This window comes from Lycorma delicatula, chromosome 1 (genome assembly GCF_047948215.1).
Source record: "Lycorma delicatula isolate Av1 chromosome 1, ASM4794821v1, whole genome shotgun sequence".
NCBI lineage: Eukaryota > Metazoa > Arthropoda > Insecta > Hemiptera > Fulgoridae > Lycorma > Lycorma delicatula.
In genome coordinates, this window is record NC_134455.1 from 279,609,454 (window position 1) to 279,629,871 (window position 20,418).

The window sequence follows — 20,418 nt, forward strand, 5'->3', positions numbered from 1 at the left end:
ATAAACAATGAATGGCATGGATGAAGTCCTACGCAAGAATTACTGCATGAAAATAAACAAGAACGAAACGAAAGTAATGAAATGTAATAAAAATAATGTGAATGAACCATTAAATATAAAGATAGGAACAGAAAGGTTATGGAGGTAGAAGAATTCTGTTATTTGAGAAGCAGAATTACTAACATGGACGAAGCAGGAGCGATATAAAATGCCGAATAGCACAGGTGAAACGAACTTTCAGTCAGAAGTATAATTTGCTTACATCAAACATTAATTTTAATGTCAGGAAAACATTATTGAAAGTATATGTTTGAAGCATAGATTTATATTGAAGTGAAACTTGGACGATCGGAGTAGCTGAGAACAAAGGATTGGAAGCTTTTGAAATGTGGTGCTATAGGAGAATACTAAAAATCATGTGGATGGATAAAGTGAAAAATGAAGAGATATTGCGGCAAATTGATGAAGAATTTTTTTATATTTTGCATTTGGCAAAATATAGCTTAAAGAAGAGAGACTTATAGGGCATATATTAAGACATTCTGGAATAGTTGCTTTGATATTAAGGGACAGGTAGATAGGGAAAATAGTGCAGGCAGGCAACAGTTGGAAGATGTATAACAAATTGTTAGAGATGTAGGATGTAGTGCGTACACAGAAATGGAACGATTGGCACTAGACAGGGAATCTTTGAAAGCTGCAGCAAACCAATCAAATGACTGAATACAGAAAAAAAATACACTATTTTGAGTTTAAATATGATGAGTCTGTAATTTGGCCTTGAAACTCTTCCCCTTATGCATTTCATAACAGAATCCCGGGTGATCAATTCGTGTTATCTATGAACGACACTCTTGATATTAATGTAGTCATTATAAACAATAATTAAGAAAAAGCTCGTAATCACAATAACGTGTATATTTTCTGTATAAATTTTACGTCCAAAGGCAGGTTTAGTGTAGAATAAATCTAAAAACTCGTACTAACATGGTAAGCTATAGTGTCTTTTTCCTTTCTTTCTTGTAAAATATAAAACATCTTAGGAATGAAATAGGCTTATACGCATATATCTTATTCTTTTTTAAATTTTGTTTTATGTAATCATTAAAATTATGAATAAATATTATTTGTTAAAACGACGCATTTACATAAAAACAATTAATTCAAGTCGAACTACTTAGCAAAATGATAGCGTTTCTTTGCCTTCAATAAGAAGGTTCCGAGTTTAAATCTAGACCTAGCACTCCAAAAAAAATTAATTGTTTTTGCCTTAAATAATATTAATTAACAATTTTGAAAATGAAGATTGCGATGGAATAAAATGAATACATCTGAATGAAAGGGATCTCATCTCCAGAATCCATTTTATAATACAGAAGTTCATTAAACGCAAACTAATAAAACATACGGTTTTTGTAGCAAAAATTCAGTCTTCCATAGTTTATAGTTTTTATTGTTTAGGAGGGCAAAACAGTCGGTAAACGTTTTTAATTAATAATCCAGATCTTTCTATTTCAGGTGTACTTTCTATCCCCTGAACTCATATCTCTGACACTTCACTTATATTTCTAGCAATCACTTTTAAAATAAATGAATTTATATTAATTACAGTGTCAATTGCAATAATATCTGTAAGGTCAGTAGAATTCAGTTTACTAATGAATGTAACAAAATTTAAGATTAAAATATCGGTGAAATTACATAATGAAATTCTTTGAATATAATTGATGTATTTTTCAAAATGTGAACTCCTTTCACAACAATTAAAGTGGAATTATTGAACGAACGATTTAAATTGGAAATACTTACCAAGTAATCTTTGCTATTAATTGACAATGTCATAAGATCGTTCACAAAAATTACTGTTTCTTTGAATGTGAAGAGTGACCACATGAATTCTTGTTTGTCTTTTACAAAATTGCTATGGATTTAACAATAAAATGTAACTACAAATAACGATTACTAACTCTGATACTTGCTTGTTGTTGACTAAACATTCAATACACATGTCTCGAATATTTAAAAAAGTATATAAATTACCATGTGTGGTTGGTACAGAACACTTGTAGTAATACTTACTTAACCTACTGAGAAATTTCTCAAAATAAAATCCAAATAGAAAATTAGTAAAATATGAGAAAGGAAAAATCCATTTACCTTTTAATCCCTTAACTCCTTTAATTCATACTGTTTCTACTACACCACTAATTTTTAAATATAAAATATAATTATTTAAAATTTTAAATATAATTACTCGTATTTCCCAGCTACGAATGTTAAAGAGAGATATTTTACCAGAGAGATGTGAGTATAATTTGCTTATTAGGTACGATAATAACCTGGTTAACACCGCTATACTTTTAAACTTAGTAACTTCTATTAGTAAAAAGATTGATCTAACTATTGTAGTTTTAATTTTAGAGAAGTAGAGTTGAGCTCATATTTAATTATTATAAACAAAATCCTTCATCTAATGTTAATGTTCAGTAGCAACCAATTTTAATTTTTAATATTATCTTCACAAAGTGCTTCTTTTAGGTAATGGCGGTACTAGACTAATAAATTGCAATTAATCGGTTGCTATCTACTTTCTCTACCAAAAATGTATTCGCAAAAGATATCTTCACAATAAAATGAGGATAATATTGTTAGCGTTACGTCAAAATAATTTTCTATTTACCTCTAAAATTATGTGTACAGTAGACATCACCAAAAACTGAGTAGTAATATAGTTTTTAGATTACTTTGCAACGTGATCATCCATTTTCATTCAGATTGCGGAAGAGTAGTATGTATAGGCCTACTTTATATTAAAACGTAAATCGCGTTTCTATAAAAGCTCTGAATTTAAAAATTTATTTGACTGCTTTTAACAGTGGAAGCATAGATTAGTCTTAATTATTTGACTTATTCATATTAATAATAGTTTTACGAATCGGAAGAAGCAGCCAAATCATCGTAATACGAGAATGGTTTTTAGATATATCATTTTCCAAAACTTTTCTCAACAATTTCTAACTTGGGTTTTTCCTGTGTTCTAACTTTTCCTGTGTACAAGTTGCCTGGTTAACAGTTCTTAAATTTTGACTACTACCCGTTATAATAGTTATTGGAGATGTAGTCTTCAGTATGAAATCAATTTTAATTTAATAGTCTATTTTCTTGAATAGAATCATAAAATTTAAAGTGCGCAAACGTTAGTTCTGTTGAGTAGGTTTCCACAAACTTTTATTCTACGAAATTCTTTCGTAGTTTCGTTAACAAAATAATCCATTTTATTATTTAACCAATTAAATATTACAATCATTCAAAGAGTAATGCTATTATTAATCTGTGTTGATATTTTAATTAGACATGTAACGTTATTACTTTATAGTCAGTTCTTTTTTATTTATTTTCAGTACCTGTTATGATTTTATAAGAATTATTTTTTAATATTTTGTAATAAAGAGATGTTTGTGATGAAAATGTTAGTGGTTAATATTCGTAGACATAGATAAAGAAAAAATTCAGTGCGTGCACACACACACACACACACACACACACACACAGAGCGAGAAATATGTACTGATTAAGAACGAACTGACATGTTTTTTCTATTTCTTAATAGAACTTGTAACTTACATACTAACTAAAATGGAGATCATTATTTATTTTTATTTATGAGAAAAAGTGATATTTTAAGTGTCTCAAACGTTTCCATTCTTAGAAAAATAGATATTTTTTTTCTGAAAAAAGTTTTTTTTTTATATAATATGCTACAGCATATTATATTAGAGTTGTGTAGATATAACTACCATTTTTTTGAAAACACATTTCGATACGTGCCCTCCGCTGCTAAAGAATCCGTGTAAGCAGAGCTGGGGTTGTGCGTTGTTGACATGTTCTTTGAGATGATTTATGTTTTATATCTTTTCCTGATACACCGGGCTTCAAATGCTCCCAAAATTAAAATCAAACAAGGTGAGATCTGGGGATCTGAGAGGTCACTAAATAGGACTTTTTTTCTGTATATGGAAACTTTAAACTTTATATTTATGGACACTGTATATTTATTTTATACACAAACAAGTATTTGTAAGACTACGAAATAGTAGTAGTAGTAATAATAAAATTTGTATATATATATATATATATAAAAAAAAAAAAAAAAAAAAAAAAATATATATATATACAAATATATATATTTTGATGATGTACTCTATATATATATATATATATATATATATATATATACAAATATATATATTTTGATGATGTACTCTATATATATATATATATATATATATATATATAGAGTACATCATCAAAAATCAAGATTAATAATCTTGGGTAATATCTTTTTCTTAATTTTAGAATTAATTGCATAATTATAATGAAAAATACTGAATTAATTCCGTTACCTCATTATTAAATTGTAATAAATTTTTAAAAACTTTCTTAAAGAAGTACGAATAATTATACACGAACAATTACATTAACTTTTCTTACTAATTTGCGATAGATAAACTATGGTAGTATAAACTATCAATTTCTATTACCTATTTTCCATTCATGTAGTCAATTATAAATTATTGCAATTAACAATAAGTAAAATAAGAACGGCAATTTCCAAATAGTATGGCCTTCAGCTAGGGAAATATAACGTTCTTAAAATTACAAAAGAAAAAAATAAATAAAATGATAAAAACTAATCAATTTTATTTTAATTTTCTACTATAAGCTGTTTAGGAATGCAGGTATTTCAATCAACATATTTATCTGTTTATCGCTTTTTAAAATAATGGTACAGTTGTCGTTTGCAATTTTTTTAATTATTTATTGTTAGTACAGGAAAATTAGAGTTGATAGTTAAATTATCCTAAAATTCATAGTAAATATTGTGAAATATTCTATATAATAATTTTCAACTGTTGAATATAGTGTGATTGTCGCACTGAATTTTTATTCGCTTTGCATAATTTAGATAATTGATCCGGTTTTGAAGTTAATGAAACATAAGAAGACAAGTTTGATATTTTTTTATAAATTACAAACGGTAGAATAAATAAAATAATTTGTGGTTAATTAATATTCACCATTATTGTATTCGTATTTTTAAATCTCCTATAATATGAATTTTAGTCTACCATACAACTGTATTTTTATTATAGGCAGCTTGTATAAACCGAGTTCCTTTATGAACAATTACATTTCACGTGGAATTTAATTGAAATTTAAACTCTTTTTTCGGTTGTATAAACTTATAAAAACAAACATCTGTTAAAGCAATCACTTTTATATAATAAGAAAAAGAAAACAGACAGTTAAGTATTTAATAATAATTAATTTCTTTGGGTGATAATCACAAAATAAAATCTAGAGGAAGGACAGCTAGAACACGTACACTACACATAAAAAGAAGACAAAATCAAAATGCAACTTTTTTCTCAAGGTGTAAGTAACTTGGATATCCGTTTCAAGGCCCGTTTTATGAACGTAACCGTCATCGCTTATTTCGTTAAGAAAAATCGATTCATATAATGCAATTAAACTAATATACCAAATGTAGTTAATTTGCATGATTACTCCATTAATTTTTTATTTTAATTTATTATTAATGTTAGTTTACTATTAGTTTCAATCCAGATAGTATGATTTTAACTACTTTCTCTAACGTTTGCATTAAAGTAAGTTGTTTTATCATAAAATGGCTTAAGAAACCAAGTATACTGGAATGAAATGTAGTTACGATAAGAATTTTCATAAAACAAGTACCCTTTTTCGGTTTATCTGTTCTATATATTGCTTACAGGTTATTGCATAGCTTACTTGTACACTTGTATTAAATGGAAGTATTACGGCTACACAAAAGGAAATTTAACTGTGCAATGCCATTATGGAATAAATAAGTAAACGAGTAAATCATCTTTCTTTAGTGAAAGAAATATACAAAAGATAAAAAATGTAAGAAAATAACTGAAATCCGTACATCTGTACACCTTGCATGTAGTATATAATCTAGACTTAACACTAACACTTTATGTTATGTATCGATATAAATGTACGTATGAGCGTACTATATAGGTAGTTATCCTTGATTTCTTGACGGTGGACTTCGCCTTGCTGAGTCAACAAAACAAAACCGTTGTATGTAGTAATACTTTACATAAGCAGACACTCCTTTTGTTCTTATTAACAGTTATTTATAACCGAGGACACATAGGGCTGCGTTTTTATAAATTTCATAATTGGAATATTTAATGTTTTTCTCTACATCCTAGAATACATTTTTATAACTTTTTAATTAATTGTATTTTGCATTTGTGTTCTTAAAATTAAATTTAACATTTTTTTATACATAATTGAGAAGCTATAACAAGCAAATGACTTATATTTATTTATCTTACATAAAAAAACAAAAAAAAAAAACAGAAATAAATAAAAATAGAAAAAATTGAAAATTCTTAAAATTTACGCCAGGCTTTGCTGGTTATGGCGAGTTTACGACAAAAATATTATTTTATTTTATATTTTTGTCTTCAGTCATTTGACTGGTTTGATGCAGCTCTCAAAGATTCCCTATCTAGTACCAGTTGCTTCATTTCGGTAAACTCCCTATATCCTAGATCCCTAACAATTTGTTTTACACATTCCAAACATTGCCTACCTACACAATTTTTCTCCTCTATCTCTCCCTCCAATATTAAAGCGACCATTCCAGGATGTTTAATATGTAACTTATAAGTCTGGTTTTTCTTTCAAGTACATTTTTCAAACTGCTTCTTTGTCAATTTATCCATCCATATGATTTTTAACATTCTCCTATAGCACCACATTTCATAAGCTTCTAATCTTTTTTTCCTCAGCTACTCCGATCGTCCAAGTTTAACTTTCATATAAAGCTACACTTCAAACATATACTTTTAAAAATGTTTTCCTGGCGTTTAAATTCATTTTTGATGAATACAAATTATATTTCTGAATGAAGGCTCGTTTCGCCTGTGCCATCACTGGGCATTTTATATCGCTCCTGCTTCGTCCATCTTTAGTAATTCTACTTCCCAAATAACAAAATTCTTCTACTCCGTAATCTTTTCTCTTCATATTTTTATATTCAGTGGTTCAACTATATTATTTCTACTAAATTTCATTACTTTCGTTTCGTTCTTGTTTATTTTCATGCGGTAGTTCTTGCGTAGGACTTCATCCATGCCGTTCATTGTTTCATCTAAATCCTTTTTACTCTCGACTAGAATTACTATATCATCAGAAAATCGTAACATCTTTATCTTTTCACCTTATACTGTTACTCCGGATCTAAATTGTTCTTTAAGATCATTAACAGCTAGTTCTATGTAATGATTAAAAAGTAACAGGGATAGGTAATATCCTTGTCGGACTCCCTTTATTATTACGGGGTTTTTCTTATGTTCTTCAATTATTACTGTTGCTTTGGTTCCTGTAAATGTTAGCAATTGTTTTTCTGTCTCTGTACTTGAACCCTAATTTTTTTTCAAAATCCTGAACATTTTATTCCGATCTACGTTATTGAAATCCTTTTCTAGATCTATTAATTTCAAGTGTGTTGGTTTGTTTTTCTTTAGTCTTTCTTCTACTATTAATCTGAGCACTAAAATTGCTTCCCCTCTCCCTGTACTTTTCCTGAAACCAAATGGATCTTCTCCGGGGATTCATAAAAGAATGTTATTATTTATACTGATATCAGTCTTGCATACAGGTTATCAGTCATACATATGACATCAGCTCCTCATATTATTATACACTAAAGTTCGGTTTCGGACTGCTAAATATTTAAAGGAATGATTATAAAGCATATCAAAGCCCTTGCCATTTAGTCTTCCTGTGGCTTGGCGTGAACTAAAAGATCCCAATACTGTTTGCTGTTTTGTCTACAATGTAAATGAAATTTCTGTGAAATCTAAATTTGAATCTAGATTGTTTAAGGATTTTCATTGATTTACAAATAGAAAAGAAAATTATCATATATTTGGCCAAAAAATATCACTTCATACAAATTGTGGATTTAAAATAAGGGTGTAACTTTATTTCCTGCATTTACACCATTATTTTTTCCATCAAATCTTGAAGCATTAAGTAAACTGTTTCCATTAACCAATCTCAGCGATGAAAAACTGCTAAAAAAGAAAAAGATAGCAAAATAATGGCATTAATTAGGGAGTTCAATGTAAGATTATAACACAATTATTACTTTTAATATTCATAGATTAAGTAAAATTTAATGTTTCATTTATTTTAAACTAAGAGTGTTACAAAAGTTCAATTTCTGATTTGCAATCAACAGAAGAAAGAATTGTATATGAAGGTATCAGTAGTACGGAAATAGGGGGACGGTCGCCATTTGTGACGTCATCCAAGATGGCGACCGTCCACCATCTTGGATAACATCACGACTGACGTCACTAATTCAAGATGGCGGTGGTCGGCCATATTGGATTGTGACGTCAATGGCGGCCGTAGCCCGTCAGTGGCTACGGCCGCCGAAAATCATAATTTTGTGTAACAGTCTTTTTTGCTTTATTCTTTTTTTCTTTATAGGTCTTCGGTGTTCAATATTATTATTGTATATTAAAGTTTGTATATACTGAAAAATCTCACCAATATTTGTATCGATATTTTCTTTATTATCACACTCTATGTCGTACAATATAAATTGCTCGTCGGTAGCGAGATCCATTGTGCATAGAGTTCAGTGCACCGTCTCTCTTTTAAATACTTGCTAACGAGTTTGTGGTTGATTTGTGATTACTGTTTTATAAGGAAAATATAATTTTTAATTGGCACGCCCGAATACAAGTTGTAGATAAGCAATTTCAAACTTGTTCGTATGCGGTTAATTGAAAAGAAAAAAACTATTTGTAATTATTTATCGCGTTGATAAGAAAAAAAATAATTGGTTCAACCGGATGTGGATAATAGATAAGAACTAAAATAAATACGATTCGTGGAAATTATTTATCGTGACGATAAGAATAAAAAGTATTTTTAATTATTTATAGCGTTGATAAGAAAATAACTGGCTTGACCGGATGTGGTTAGTAGATAAGAACTAAAATAAATACGATTCGTGGAATTATTTATCTGACGATAAGAATAAAAATAATTTATGGTATCGGTAAGAAAAAATAATTGGCTCAACCGGATGTTGTTAGTTGATAAGCAAGTAGAAATATATTCTTTACAAGACCATGATGCGATAAACATCAAACGCCGATGATGGGTACTGGTAGACTTGCAGTTGTTTCGCGTAAATACATGAAAGTTAACGGATTTTTTCAGATAGATGGGCAAGTTTATCGGTATCCATCATCTGCGTTTGATGTTTATCGTATCGCGGTCTTGTAAAGACATATCATGAATATGTTTTTTTTTTCTTGTGCGAGTGTTTTGTAGACCTACTGGGGAGAGATATCCCTCGTTAAAAAAAAATCTCAATGCGCTGCGGTTGCTACCTCCTGGGTGGTGTGGAAATGTGACCATTTATTTTTTATACACAGAATACAAGACACTCCTTATTTTTGTTCGGAGTATTATTTATAGTATCCTACTTAATTTTTAGGTTATATTTTAAATCATTTGTACGAGTGTTTTGTAGGCCTACTGGGGAGAGATTTCACTCTAAAAACAAATCTCAACGCACCACGGTTGCTACCTCTTGGGTGGTGTGGAAATGCAACAAAGTTTTTCACTTATATACAAACACAACTGGATATAACCGGTTACAACAACTCAAGACACTTATGTATTAGTGACCTGATAATTATAAAAAAAAAACATTTTCCTTATCGCATCCGCTCTTATTAGAAACGACGATCCAGTTCACATGTACGCACTAACGGCTAGTGCGCATGCGCCGATTCGAATTCCAACGCTGCGATTGGTCAATCGGACAACTTTAGACCACGTCGGTCACACAATTCTGCAGTCGAGCGCCGCATCTCGCACGGTAAACACCTCTGCGTCACTCCGCTGACGCACGCACGCAAACACACGCGCAGCAGATTCCACCGCCACCGCCTCCCGGTGCACGATCTACGACGAGAACCTCTCTCCTTTGCGGTGACGCCTCCCAACGCCATCACCTGGACGACCAGGATCATCCTCGAGGTACGTCTACATTTTATTTTTATTCACTTGTGTGTGTATATATATATGTATGTGTGTGTGTGTGTGTGTTCAGACTGATGTGACGCTAAAATTTACAGCTTACGAAGAATATTTTTCACTCATTACATCAGGGAGTCACTGCAGCCGATTGGTTTAAGGCGTCAGTCGGTCGCGTCCCGTCATGACCGGGTTCGAATCCTCTAGCCGACCGAAAGAGGGCAGCAGCTCTTTCAGTAGTTGTTAGGGGCGTGAGTCACAATAACTTAAACGGCCATATAAACATCACTCAGTCCTCTGAGTACTGCGCAGCTGAAAGCAATGGAAAACTACACATGTTTTTTTTTCAAAGAAAATGTGGCTCTCTGCATTTTCACATAGCAATAATGGAGGCGCCTTCCTTGGTAAAATATTCCGGAGGTAAAATAGTCCCCCGTTCGGATCTCCGGGTGGGGACTACTAAGGAAGGGGTCACCAGAAAATTAAAAAATAACATTCTACGAGTCGGAACGTTGAATGTTAGAAGTTTAAAAAAGGTTGGTAGGGTAGAAAATTTAAAAAGGGAAATGGATAGGGTAAATGTGGATATAGTAGGAATTAGTGAGGTTCGGTGGGAAGAGGAAGGTAACTTTTGGTCAGGTGATTTTAGAGTAATTAACTCAGCGTCAAATAATGGGCAGGCAGGAGTAGGTTTCGTGATGAACAAGAAGATAGGGAGGAGAGTGGAGTATTTCAAGACGCATTGCGATAGAATCATTGTAATAAGGATAAAATCAAAACCTAAACCGACAACGATTGTTAACGTCTATATGCCTACAAGCGCCCATGATGATGATGAGGTAGAGTGTGTATACGAAGAGATTGATGAAGCAATTAAACACGTAAAAGGAGATGAAAATTTAATAATAGTTGGAGGTTGGAATGCAAGCATTGGAAAAGGCAAGGAAGGAAATATAGTGGGTGAATACGTGCTGGGCAAAAGGAATGAAAGAGGGGACCGACTTATAGAGTTTTGCACGAAGTATAATTTTTTAATTGCCAACACCCAATTTAAAAATCATAATAGAACAATTTTCACTTGGAAAAAGCCAGGCGATACTGCAAGGTATCAGATAGATTATATCATGGTTAAGCAAAGATTTAGAAATCAACTCGTTGATTGCAAAACTTACCCTGGAGCAGACATTGATAGCGACCATAATTTGGTGATAATGAAATGTAGATTGGGGTTTAAAAACCTGAAGAAAAGGTGTCAGATGAATCGGTGGAATTTAGAGAAGCTTGAGGAAGAGGAGGTAAAGAAGATTTTTGAGGAGGACATCGCAAGAGGTCTGAGTAAAAAAGATGAGGTAGAAAACGTAGAAGAAGAATGGGAGAATGTTAATCAGCAGAAGCAAACTTAGGCGGAATAAAGAGAACTGGTAGATAACCTTAGGTTTCAGACGATATATTGCAGCTGATGGATGAACGTAGAAAATATAAGAATGCTAGTGATGAAGAAAGTAAAAGGAACTATCGGCAATTAAGAAATGCTATAAACAGGAAGTGCGAAAGAAGAGTCGATTAAAGAAAAGTGTTCAGAAGTGGAAAGAGAAATGAACATTTTAAAAATAGACGGAGCATACAGGAAAGTTATGGAAAATTTTGGGGTACATAAATTAAAATCTAATAATGTGTTAAACAAAGATGGTACACCAATATATAACACGAAAGGTAAAGTCGATAGATGGGTGGAATATATTGAAGAGTTATACGGAGGAAATGAATTAGAAAATGGTGTTACAGAGAAAGAAGAGGAAGTTGAGGAGGATGAAATGGGAAAAACAATACTGAGATCTGAATTTAAGAGAGCATTAAAAGATTTAAATGGCAGAAAGGCTCCTGGAATAGGCGGAATACCTGTAGAATTACTGCACAGTGCAGGTGAGGAAGCGATTGATAGATTATACAAACTGGTGTGTAATATTTATGAAATAGGGGAATTTCCGTCAGACTTCAAAAAAAGTGTTATAGTAATGTTACCAAAGAAAGCAGGGGCAGATAAATGTGAAGAATACAGAACAATTAGTTTAACTAGTCATGTATCAAAAATCTTAACTAGAATTCTATACAGAAGAATTGAGAGGTGAGTGGGGGAAGTGTTAGGAGAAGACCAATTTGGTTTCAGGAAAAGTATGGGGACAAGGGAAGCAATTTTAGGCCTCAGAATAATAGTAAAAGGAAGATTAAAGAAAAAAACAAACAAACATACTTGGCGTTTATAGACCTAGAAAAGGCATTCGATAACGTAGACTGGAATAAAATGTTCAGCATTTAAAAAAAAAATTAGGGTTCAAATACAGAGATAGAAGAACAATTGCTAACATGTACAGGAACCAAACAGCAACAGTAACAATTGAAGAACATAAGAAAGAAGCCGTAATAAGAAAGGGAGTCCGACAAGAATGTTCCCTATCTCCTTACTTTTTAATCTTTACATGGAACTAGCAGTAAATGGTGTTAAAGAACAATTTAGATTCGGAGTAACAGTACAAGGTGAAAAGATAAAGGTGCTACGATTTGCTGATGATATAGTAATTCTAGCCGAGAATAAAAAGGATTTAGAAGAAACAATGAACGGCATAGATGAAGTCCTACGCAAGAACTATAAAATAAACAAGTACAAAACAAAAGTAATGAAATGTAGTAGAAATAACAAAGATGGACCACTGAATGTGAAAATAGGAGGAGAAAAGATTATGGAGGTAGAAGAATTTTGTTATTTGGGAAGTAGAATTACTAAAGATGGACGAAGCAGGGGCGATATAAAATGCCGAATAGCACAAGCTAAACGAGCCTTCAGTAAGAAATATAATTTGTTTACATCAAAGATTAATTTAAATGTCAGGAAAAGATTTTTGAAAGTGTATGTTTGGAGTGTCGCTTTATATAGAAGTGAAACTTGGACGATCGGAGTATCTGAGAAGAAAAGATTAGAAGCTTTTGAAATCTGGTGCTATAAGAGAATGTTAAAAATCAGATGGGTGGATAAAGTGACAAATGAAGAGTTATTGCGGCAAATAGATGAAGAAAGAAGCATTTGGAAAAATATAGTTACAAGAAGAGACAGACTTATAGGCCACATACTAAGGCATCCTGGAATAGTCGCTTTAATATTGGAAGGACAGGTAGAAGGGAAAAATTGTGTAGGCAGGCCACGTTTGGACTATGTAAAACAAATTGTTAGGGATGTAGGATGTGGAGGGTATACTGAAATGAAACAACTAGCACTAGATAGGGAATCTTGGAGAGCTGCATCAAACCAGTCAAATGACTGAAGACAAAAAAAAAAGCCAACGAATTTTTTTCACTTTAAATATTATCTATTTATTTACTTAGTTCAAACCGATCGCCACACACCAATGCTACCAACCTTTGAAATATTACTTCAATATATAACCATGTCGACACAAAATAAATCCATTTGGCAACACTTATCGAAGATGGCGGACGGCCGCTATCTTGGATTGCGTCACAAATGGCGACCGTACCCCTATTTCCGTACTACTGGTATCAGGCAAGAGAAGTTAAAAAAGTTATTTTTATTTATTTATGATGTTTTTTTATCAAGGTACCTGATTTTCTTTGCAGAAGGTTAATTGTAATAGTGGATCAATACTCTAATTTAGGAGTAGAGTCAATGGCCGCCAAAAAGCTAGAGTAAAAAAAACACAAGAAAACGACAAACGGGTGTTATTCAAAGTAATGGTATAGCATCTTATGAAAGGTCGTAACTGTTCATTTACTAAAGTTCTTTTCATTATTAAAAATCCATTAATTGATATGTTTTTAATATTTCTCATCACGCAAAATGAATCCGTTATTTTATTCTTCTCCGACAACAAGCCAACTAACCTGGCTATATAAAAGATAAATTATGTTTCGTCTATATTTAGTCAGATGACGCAGGCTACATTAACATGTTTTTCTCTTTTCTTATGAAGAAAAATTGTAACCTCCATTTTTCCGTGTACCGTCAGATGGCGGTAAACTATCAGGGTTTAAAAAATACTAGGATATATCAAAAAGTTATTACGAATAAACCTTTTAATAAATGTACATATAAATACGTAAATATTTAAAATAGAATGTAAATTACAAAATTATATGAACTTACTTTAAATATATATATATATATATATATATATATATATATATATATATGTATAAAATTATTTATTTATATATTTTCATTTGTTTATAGACAAAAATAAGATAAAAATAATTAGTGACTTCAGTAAAACTAAGGGATCATAAATAATCAGATAATAAATATCAAACATTGGATACCAAACTGGAACATGATTACAAATGAGTAAAAAATATTGGAACTTCACTACAAGACTATTACCTCACGTAAGTAAATCGCTAAATTAATTTTTTCATCACACTATAGCACAGAAATCGCAATAGTCTTTTGATGTACACCTTGCGATTGAGTAAATCCTTCACATATGAACCCAGGTTTAATTTTTGACGAATAGATCCGAACACTGGGAAATTTATGAATAAGCCGTTTACGGACCATTTTACATTGCCGCCTCTATTGCCGCCTCTTAGTTCTCCTAGGGAGCCCAATAGATAAGGATGGATTAGCATTGTGTGTCCAATCTTCAGCCGAGTTAGGATATCGTGGTTTCTTCTGTTTTTTGGGGTAAAAGGTTTCTCAAAGACATTTTCCCGGATGTCATGTAAGGCCGTGGGAGGACCAGTAGCCAGAACTTATTCCACTGAGTACGTAGTTGACACGGATTGTCTTTGTGAAGTCGCTCTTATATATTTATTTTAATCGGAGGCTTTCTTGGCAGTCTTATCAGCGCGTTCTTTCCTAAGGATGCCGCAATGGCGTGGGACCTATACCAATATCACTGTCTTGTTTATGCTTGAGAGAGTTTCATAGATAATTTGAATGATTTGTTCAGGTCGTCTGCAGTTCAAGCTCTCAAATACACTCATAGAGTCGGTTATTACGAGGAAGCTGTCGTCACTACAGGCCTCAATAACTCTGAAGGCAGAGTAAATTGCATAGGTCTTGCAAAACAACAGAGAGAATTAGGCACTAAGCTTATATATTATCTCGATATCAGGAGTATTATTGTACAGTCATATTCGTCGGCCGAGACAGAGCCGTCTGTTCAGATTTGTGAGTAACCGTTGTACTTCTTAGTCATCTCGTTAAATTGGTCCGTAACAGATCGGTAATACGGGTCCTCTTTACGTCTACCAGACGGTAAATATTCAATCTTTAAAGATGCGGACAGTCAAGGAGCGCTGCGTCCTATTTCCTTTCCGAGAATCCTTGGAAGAGACAGCCTAGTTCCTGGAGATAGCGAAGAAATCTTAAGTTGAAAGGCAGGGATAAGGTTTTTCTTTGCCTCAAAATGTTGATTGCAAGCGGGTCTGATCGCCTGCCTTGAGAAGTCGAAGAGACGGTACCTGCTGATCCCATATTTGAAAACCTGGCATTTCCTCCTGTAATGTAACGGGAGTTTATTGGATTCCGCTAATAAACTTAGCATAGGGCAAGTTGCAAATGCCCCTTTGATATTCAAATGCAAGAGTTGTGGAAGGAGTCTAGAAAGCCATAGCTATTTCTCTCGCAGAGTCGTACAGGGTAGAACCGTATTATGATCGTTAGTTAGCACTCCAGTATCATGATGATAAGAGTTTAAGGACGTTGATTCTACTTAGACATTCAGCCTTAGTATATTTAAAGTGGCTCGAGAAAGTCAGCTTTCATCAAAAGTCACGCCTAGAAGTTTAATTTCGTTTGTTTCCTTTATCTCATCTTCACATAAGTATAGTTTGACTATTTTCTTATGTATATCTAACTGTCTAGGTAAAAAAATAAATCTTGATTTGGTTACTAACAATTTGAAGCCACTACTTTGTGCCCTTCTTTGCACTAAATTCACCGAATTTTGCATTGCTTCCCTTGTAGTTTCAATTTTCTTGCCTCTGCAGGTGATAGGAATGTTGTAAGCGAAGATACTTTTTTCACCGATAGAGTGAACATATATCTGCTACCCCATTTATAGCCACCTAGAAGAGCATTACACTGACAGATCCCTGGAAGACTCCATTTTTAATTTCAAAGTACCCCATTAGAAACTCACGGGTTGGTCTCGTGGTGAATACGTCATCTCAAATAAGCTGATATTGAAGTCGAGAGTTCCAAGATTGAAATCCTAGAAAAGGCAGTTACTTTTATACGGACGGTGTTTTTCGGTGATTGGATTTCAATTAACCGCACATCTCAGGAATGATCGACCTTCATTTATATTAACATATATCATTCTCATCCATCCTGTGAAGTAGTATCTTACGCTGGTTCTGAAGGCTAAACAAAAAAATAAAATACAACATTAGCTCTAACATGGATCATCTGTTTACTCAGATAATTAGCCAAATTTAAACATACGCGTTAATACCGTCTTTAATAAGAAGAAAATTATTTTCTCTTTCCAAACCATCTCATAGGCATTTTCAATGTCTCACTGCAAAGTGGTGCTCCTTAGAGGCAAATGCCTTACAGGTATCTGTCTGTATAGATACTAGATGATCCATGGTAGAGTTCTTTTCTCTAATCTGTATTGGTCTGGGAAGTAGAACTTAATCCCTTCCAGATGCCATTTCAGTCTATTATTTATTATCTTCTCCATCACCTTACAAAGAGTGCATATTAAGGCAATCGGATTGTAGGTCTTTGCGGAAGTGAAGTCACGGTTGGGCTTTGCCATAAGGATAACTACATCCAGACCTCCTGAAACACCCCTTCTTCCAGGGTATTATTGAACAGGTATAACAGGCGGTGGAGACCTTCATTTGGGAGCTGCCGCATGAAGTCATGCAATATTCCATATTTTGTTATTTTGTAAGAGTCGTGAATTGTGCGGCCATTCTCAACCAGATTGTGTACATGGTTGGTCTTTACGTTTCCTTTGATTTTCTTGATCCTGTTCCACACCTTACTGATGGAAGTGTGGCTGTAAAGCGAAGTAAATTAATTGCTCCACGCATTGATTTTACTTTAATTATGTGTCCTTCTAGCCCTCAAACAACGGTTTTTGTATTCTACAAAATTGGCCTCATTACAATGCCGTTTATATCTATTGAACATATTCTTTGATGAATCCATCCCTAATTTGCATTCATTATTCCACCAAGTAATACGTTTTTCACCAATGTTCCCAGACGTTTTGTATATACCGAGCTCAGCGGTTCTCATTATATGATATGCAATGTCCTAACATATTCATTTATCTGTGTCTCGTCGCCTGTTACATGTAGATCTCCAAATCCTTCAGAAATCAGAAATCCAGTCAGCATAATACATGTAGTAGCCACCTACGACTCACTCTTGCTGGAAAATTCATTACATTGCGGTGTTTATAACATAATTAAAGCTGATGAAAGCTTGCTATCATCATGAAAGCTTAATCAGTATCTCAATAGGTCATTGCTCCTTAATTCTTGTAGGACTCCATATTCAAAGAGGTGTGTTGAAGAGGCGTTATATATGGTTAGTTCTGTGGAAAACACCAGGATGCTTAGAGTGCTACAGGCTAATGTAAACAGGAGTAGGCTGTCACACGATCTTGTGTCTAGGCTGATAGTGGAGAAAAATGTTGATTCTTTAATTGTAACTGACCAAATATTTATGAGGCAGCAAGAACAGGATGGCATACTGACACTGTAGGAAATGTGGCAATTAAAGATGTCAGTCATAAGATTGCTTGGAAACTTATTTTTAGAGGTAAAGGTGTTGTGGCTGCAGAAACACTGTCGGCAACAATCGTTGGAGGTTATATATCACCGAATGTGGATAATGTAGAATTTGATAGGACACTTGATGTAATTCAAAATGTGATTACTAACACAGACAAAAAGATCATAATGCTAGGTGACTTCAATAGTAGGCTGGTGGCAGTCGGGAGCCGCAGTACCAATAGGAGAGGAGAAATGTTGATGGAATTATTGGAGACAGTAGGATGTCAATGTATAAATGATGACACTCCAATATTCGAGGCTAGAAGTCATACTTCAATCTTAGACCTCACTATCCTGGATGATAGATCAAGAAGACAGCAGTGGAGCCGGCAAGTGCTACAACAGGATATAGCTGGTGATAATTATCAACAATGGTTACACTGAAAGACATTAGTTTTAATAGTTATGTTCGAGAAACTGTTCCTAGATTCATTGCAGGACAGATAGAGGCTATTACAGGCAAGGTTGCCATCAGATTAGCAGCTACTGAACAACTCACGCCAGAAACCATTGCTAATATAATAAAACAAGAGATGGATAGGGAGATGCACAATGGAGTTAGAAAACGAATGGTGTATTGGTGGACTGGAGAAATCGTTTATCTTAGGCAGATTCTGCAAAATAAAAGACGAATTAAGCAGAGGCTCAGAATAGCAGGCGGACTGAGATATGAAGAGGCCAACATGAGATACATAGAAGCAAGAAGAACACTATATAGAACAATAAGAAAAGAAAAGAGAGACCATTGGGCAAGGCTATGTGAAGAACTCAATAAAGATCCCTGAGGCATGGCTTACTGAATAATTACCAAAAGGTTCGGTAGGTGTCTCCCTGTAATTACAAAGGAAGAAACAGAAAGGATATTCCCCACCTATTCCTGCATTTCACGCCCGAAGAGAGAAGACACACTGAATTTGAGAGCAGACATTTTGCAATGAGTGAGCTCTTATGCACTGGACGTATGTTAGCTATAAAGAAATGTCCTGGTCCGGATTATATCCCAGCGGCAATTATCAAGAAACTTATCAATCAAGCTCCATGGGAGATGCTAGAGGCGGTCAGTCATGGACTAGTAAACAAGACTTTCCCAGAGTGTTGGAAGGAGGCGAGAGTTGTGTTATTACTGAAGAGCACAGATGAAAGAGGAAATATGACGTATAGACCATTGAGCCTCCTGAACACAACGGGAAAGCTTGTGGAAAAATGCTGGCTGGCCGCATAGTGAGCGAGGTTGAAGAAGGCTTGGGCATAAGGCCAAATCAATATGGCTTCTGGAAGGAGAGATCCACCGTTCAGGCCATCAGTAAGGTGATTAATTGGGCGGAGGAGTCTAGAAGAGGTACTTGGCGAACTAGACAGATTTCATTAATGGTATCACTTGACATGAAGAATGCTTTCGGCACAATAGCATGGAGACACATAAATATGGCCATGGAAGAGAAGAGAATCAGCTCATACCTGCGGAGACAAATTGAAGAATATCTCAATGAAAGAAGGTGTAAGATTGGTACACAAGAAGATGAAGTACACTTCAATATGTCAGGTGATGTGCCGCAAGGTTCAGTTCTGGGCCAATATAATGGGTCCTGGTCTTTGATGGCATACTTAGTTTAAGGTATCCAGAAGGGGTACAGCTTATTGCTTATGCTGATGATTTAGCTGTGCTCGTTAAGACTAAAACAATGGAAGATGTTAAAGATAAGACAAACCTGTCACTAGAAATAGTAGCTAGATGGTTGCGTACAAGAGGGTTACATTATCGGTGAATAAGTGTAAATATGTCAAGTTCACCGGACGTAGGGTACTAGAATCGGTTGATATACACATCGATGGTCACAGAATAGAGGAAGTACAGATGCTAAAATATTTGGGAGTCACATTGCAGAAGAACTGTCGTTTTACAGAACATGTTTTAAAAGTATGTGATAGTGCAGAAAGAATGATGATAAGTTTGAATGCGTTAATGTCAAAGAAGAGAGCACCAAGGGCTTCGAAGAGAAAACTTCTTGCGTCGACAGTGACTTCTGCAATGTTGTATGCCATTCCAGCATGGTGGTCAGCATTCAATATTGGAAGGAATAGAGATAGAATGAAGAAGATACACAGAGGGGTACTCTTAGGAGTTGTATCGGCCTACAGAACGGTCTCTTATGAGGCCCTCTGTGTCCTTTCTGGAGTTTTCCCTATAGATCTTATCGCTAAATATAGAGTTGAGAAATACTTAGGCAGAACAGATAATGAAGTAAAATAAGAAATATATAACTTATGGCAGCAAAGATGGCTGGATGCAGGGGTAGCTAATTGGACTAGATTATTAATACCTGACATATTAATATGGACAAGTAGACGTCACGGTGAAATGGAATATTATGTTACACTATTTTTAACAGGGCATGGTTGTTTCAATGCATATCTTCATAAAATTGCCAAAAGAGATCAGTCTATGTGTATGTACTGTGTAGAACAAATTGATATTGAGCATAC

At 33.8% G+C, this 20,418-nt stretch overlaps 1 protein-coding gene across 1 annotated transcript; it reads left to right on the plus strand.

Moving 5' to 3' along the window:
• Window positions 1–19,137: 19,137 nt before the first annotated feature.
• Window positions 19,138–19,548, plus strand: LOC142317838 (uncharacterized). Its single transcript, XM_075354388.1, has one exon. The coding sequence runs from the start codon at window positions 19,138–19,140 to the stop codon at window positions 19,546–19,548; it is 411 nt and encodes a 136-aa protein (XP_075210503.1).
• The last annotated feature ends 870 nt before the right edge of the window (window positions 19,549–20,418 follow it).